This window comes from Cryptotermes secundus, unplaced genomic scaffold (genome assembly GCF_002891405.2).
Source record: "Cryptotermes secundus unplaced genomic scaffold, Csec_1.0 scaffold423, whole genome shotgun sequence".
Taxonomy (NCBI): domain Eukaryota; kingdom Metazoa; phylum Arthropoda; class Insecta; order Blattodea; family Kalotermitidae; genus Cryptotermes; species Cryptotermes secundus.
In genome coordinates this window covers 1636654-1640618 of record NW_019731985.1, presented here as the reverse complement: position 1 = coordinate 1640618, position 3965 = coordinate 1636654, and the positions used below count along the sequence as shown (strand labels likewise).

Sequence of the window (3965 nt, the reverse complement as noted above, 5' to 3'; positions counted from 1 at the left end):
ACCTGAGGTGGCAGAACTACGAGAGGTACCCGTTCAAGACGCCGAAGTAATGCCGGTCGGAGAACCGAAGAAGAAAAGGCGCAGGGACCGACATCGACGAAATATAAAGAATTCGACACGGGAAAGCTGTGGACCCCGGATGAAGTTGGCTGTCCCCTGCAGGAAGACATCCCGTCGCGCGACAGTGGCACGAGGTTGGAGAAATGCCTTCAAGAAGGAAATTCCCCTGGGAACCTACGGATGCCAGCGGAAAGAAGTGACCGCCACCGGAATAAAGATTATACTCTGTGTAGGACAGAGGCGTATGGGACAAAACAAGAATAAGGTCGCACCGAAAATCACCAAGAAATGGACATTCGGGAAGAGTGTGCAAATGCCCTGAACGCAACACTGGCATCAGGAACCGAGGCCTGAGACAGCAACTACAACGCAGAAATGAAATGAAGGACCTAGGCGGCGGACAGCCGCGATATGTGAAGAAAGCAGACCTGAGAAAAACTGCAAGACTGCAGAGCGACAAGCGATGCTATCTCTTGTACTCCTGGTGTGAAGGAATCCCTCTCTTGTGAGATGCTGTCGCAGTCTTCTGAAACGTTAAATTTCTCTTCCTGCACCTCATCCTCGTCCAACTCACCCGCTGAGGCCTCTCTATCCTCTTCCATCTGCTGGGCTTCGAGTATTAAAGACTCTAGCTCTTTTACGATACTGTCACAGTCAGCCCTTATGAAGTTCCATTGTTCTTCCGTCAATTCATTAGCGTCATATTCATTCTCCGTGGGCTTTCTATCCGATTCTATATCTTGGACTTCCTGTGTTAAGGAGTCCCTCTCTTGTGAGATGATGTCACAGTCTTCTCCTAAAATGTTAAATTTATCTTCCTGCTGCTCATCATCGTCCAACTCACCCTCCGTGGCTTCTCTATCCGAAGCTATATCTTGTACTTCCGGTGTGAAGGAATCCCTCTCTTTTGAGATGCTGTCGCAGTCTTCTGAAATGTTAAATATCTCTTCCTGCACCTCATCCTCGTCCAACTCACACGCTGAGTCCTCTCTATCCTCTCCGATCTGCTGGGCTTCGAGTATTAAGGACTCCTGCTCTTTAACGATATTGTCGCAGTCATCCCTTATGACGTTCCATTGCTCTTCCGTCATTTCATTAGCATCGTATTCGTTCTCCGTGGGCTTTCCATCCGATTCTATATCTTGGACTTCCTGTGATAAGGAGTCCCTCTCTTGTGAGATGATGTTGCAGTCTTCTCCTAAGATGTTAAATTTATCTTCCTGCTGCTCATCATCGTCCAACTCACCCAACGTGGATTCTCTATCCGATGCTATATCTTGTACTTCTGGTGTGAAGGAATCCTTCTCTTGTGAGATGCTGTCGCAGTCTTCTGAAATGTTAAATATCTCTTCCTGCACCTCATCCTCGTCCAACTCACACGCTGAGTCCTCTCTATCCTCTCCCATCTGCTGGGCTTCGAGTATTAAGGACTCTAGCTCTTTAACGATAATGTCGCAGTCATCCCTTATGACGTTCCATTGCTCTTCCGTCATTTTATTAGCATCGTATTCATTCTCCGTAGGTTTTCTATCCGATTCTATATCTTGGACTTCCTGTGTTAAGGAGTCCCTCTCTTGTGAGATGATGTTGCAGTCTTCTCCTAAGATGTTAAATTTATCTTCCTGCTGCTCATCATCGTCCAACTCACCCAACGTGGATTCTCTATCCGATGCTATATCTTGTACTCTTGATGTGAAGGAATCCCTCTCTTGTGAGATGCTGTCGCAGTCTTCTGAAATGTTAAATATCTCTTCCTGCAACTCATCCTCGTCCATCTCACACGCTGAGTCCTCTCTATCCTCTCCCATCTGCTGGGCTTCGAGTATTAAGGACTCTAGCTCTTTAACGATACTGCCGCAGTCATCCCTTATGACGTTCCATTGCTCTTCCGTCATTTCATTAGCATCGTATTCATTCTCCGTGGGCTTTCTATCCGATTCTATATCTTGGACTTCCTGTGTTAAGGAGTCCCTCTCTTGTGAGATGATGTTGCAGTCTTCTCCTAAGATGTTAAATTTATCTTCCTGCTGCTCATCATCGTCCACCTCACCCAACGTGGATTTTCTATCCGATGCTATATCTTGTACTTCTGGTGTGAAGTAATCCCTCTCTTGCGAGATGCTGTCGCAGTCTTCTGAAATGTTAAATATCTCTTCCTGCACCTCATTCTCGTCCAACTCACACGCTGAGTCCTCTCTATCCTCTCCCATCTGCTGGGCTTCGAGTATTAAGGACTCTAGATCTTTAACGATATTGTCGCAGTCATGCCTTATGACGTTCCATTGCTCTTCCGTCATTTCATTTGCGTCGTATTCATTCTCCGTGGGTTTTCTATTCAATTCTATATCTTGGACTTCCTGTGTTAAGAAGTCCCTCTCTTGTGAGATGATGTTCCAGTCTTCTCCTAAGATGTTAAATTTATCTTCCTGCTGCTCATCATCGTCCGACTCACCCAACGTGGATTCTCTATCCGATGCTATGTCTTGTACTTCCTGTGTGAAGGAATCCCTCTCTTGTGAGATGCTGTCGCAGTCTTCTGAAATGTTAAATTTCTCTTCCTGCACCGCATCCTCGTCCAACTCACCCGCTGAGTGCTCTCGATCCTCTCCCATCTGCTGGGTTTTCGAGTATTAAAAACTCCAGTTCTTTTACGATACTGTCGCAGTCAGCCCTTATGATGTTCCATTGTTCTTCCGTCAATTCATTAGCGTCATATTCATTCTCCGTGGGCTTTCTATCCGATTCTATATCTTGGACTTCCTGTGTTAAGGAGTCCCTCTCTTGTGAGATGATGTCACAGTCTTCTCCTAAAATGTTAAATTTATCTTCCTGCTGCTCATCATCGTCCAACTCACCCTCCATGGTTTCTCTATCAAATGCTATGTCTTGTACTTCCTGTGTGAAGGAATCCCTCTCTTGTGAGATGCTGTCGCAGTCTTCTGAAATGTTAAATTTCTCTTCCTGCACCGCATCCTCGTCCAACTCACCCGCTGAGTGCTCTCGATCCTCTCCCATCTGCTGGGTTTTCGAGTATTAAAGACTCCAGCTCTTTTACGATACTGTCGCAGTCAGCCCTTATGATGTTCCATTGTTCTTCCGTCAATTCATTAGCGTCATATTCATTCTCCATGGGCTTTCTATCCGATTCTATATCTTGGACTTCCTGTGTTAAGGAGTCCCTCTCTTGTGATACGCTGTCACAGTCTTCTCCTAAAATATTGTTCTTCTTGCAGCTCATCCTCATCCAACTTACCCTCTGGGGCCTCTCTTTCCGGTCCCATCTGCTGGGCTTCGAGTATTAAAGGCACTAGCTCTTTTGTCACATTGTCGAAGTCTTCTCTTACAACGTTTATTTGATCTTCCAGTAGTGCATCGTCGCCCCTGTCCTCCTCTGTGGCCTCTGGAGATATTCCCATGTGTTGAGCCTCGGAAATTAAAGAGTCACTCTCCTTTGCTGTGTTGTCACAGTCTTCTCTTACAAAGTTTAATTGCGATTCCAGCACATCTGTGTCCTTAATCTTGGCTCGGAGATTCTCTATTTCTAGCTTTAAGGCGTCCCTCTCAATCTTCATGCTCTCTTTACTCTGTGTCATGAGTTCGGCTCTTTGTAAGAAAGCGTTTCTCTCTTTTTCGACATTTTTGCACTGCTCTCTTATAGCTTTTAATTGCTTTTCCATTAGAGAATAATCACTCAACTGGACTCGCAGTTCTTCTCTTCTAATTTTTAATGTTTCTATAACCTTACTTGTGGTCTTTATATCCACTTCCGAGCGTCGGGATCTTAATTTGAAAGAATGTCTCTTTTTTGAGATTTTGTCACATTGCACTCTTATGAAATTTAATTGTTTTTTCATTAGTGCAAAGGCCTTTAGCTGGGCTTGGGGATTACTTGTTTCAAGTTTTAT

General features: G+C 45.0%; 1 protein-coding gene across 1 annotated transcript; it reads right to left on the bottom strand.

The window, feature by feature from the left end:
* Positions 1-488: 488 nt before the first annotated feature.
* Positions 489-3075, bottom strand: LOC111867457 (golgin subfamily B member 1-like; the record flags this gene model as incomplete). Its single annotated transcript, XM_023857351.1, has 2 exons — positions 2818-3075; positions 489-2672 (listed from the first exon to the last, which is right to left on the bottom strand). Coding segments are annotated over exons 1-2 (2442 nt in total), but the record flags the coding sequence as incomplete, so codon positions are not given.
* Between the last annotated feature and the right edge of the window lie 890 nt (positions 3076-3965).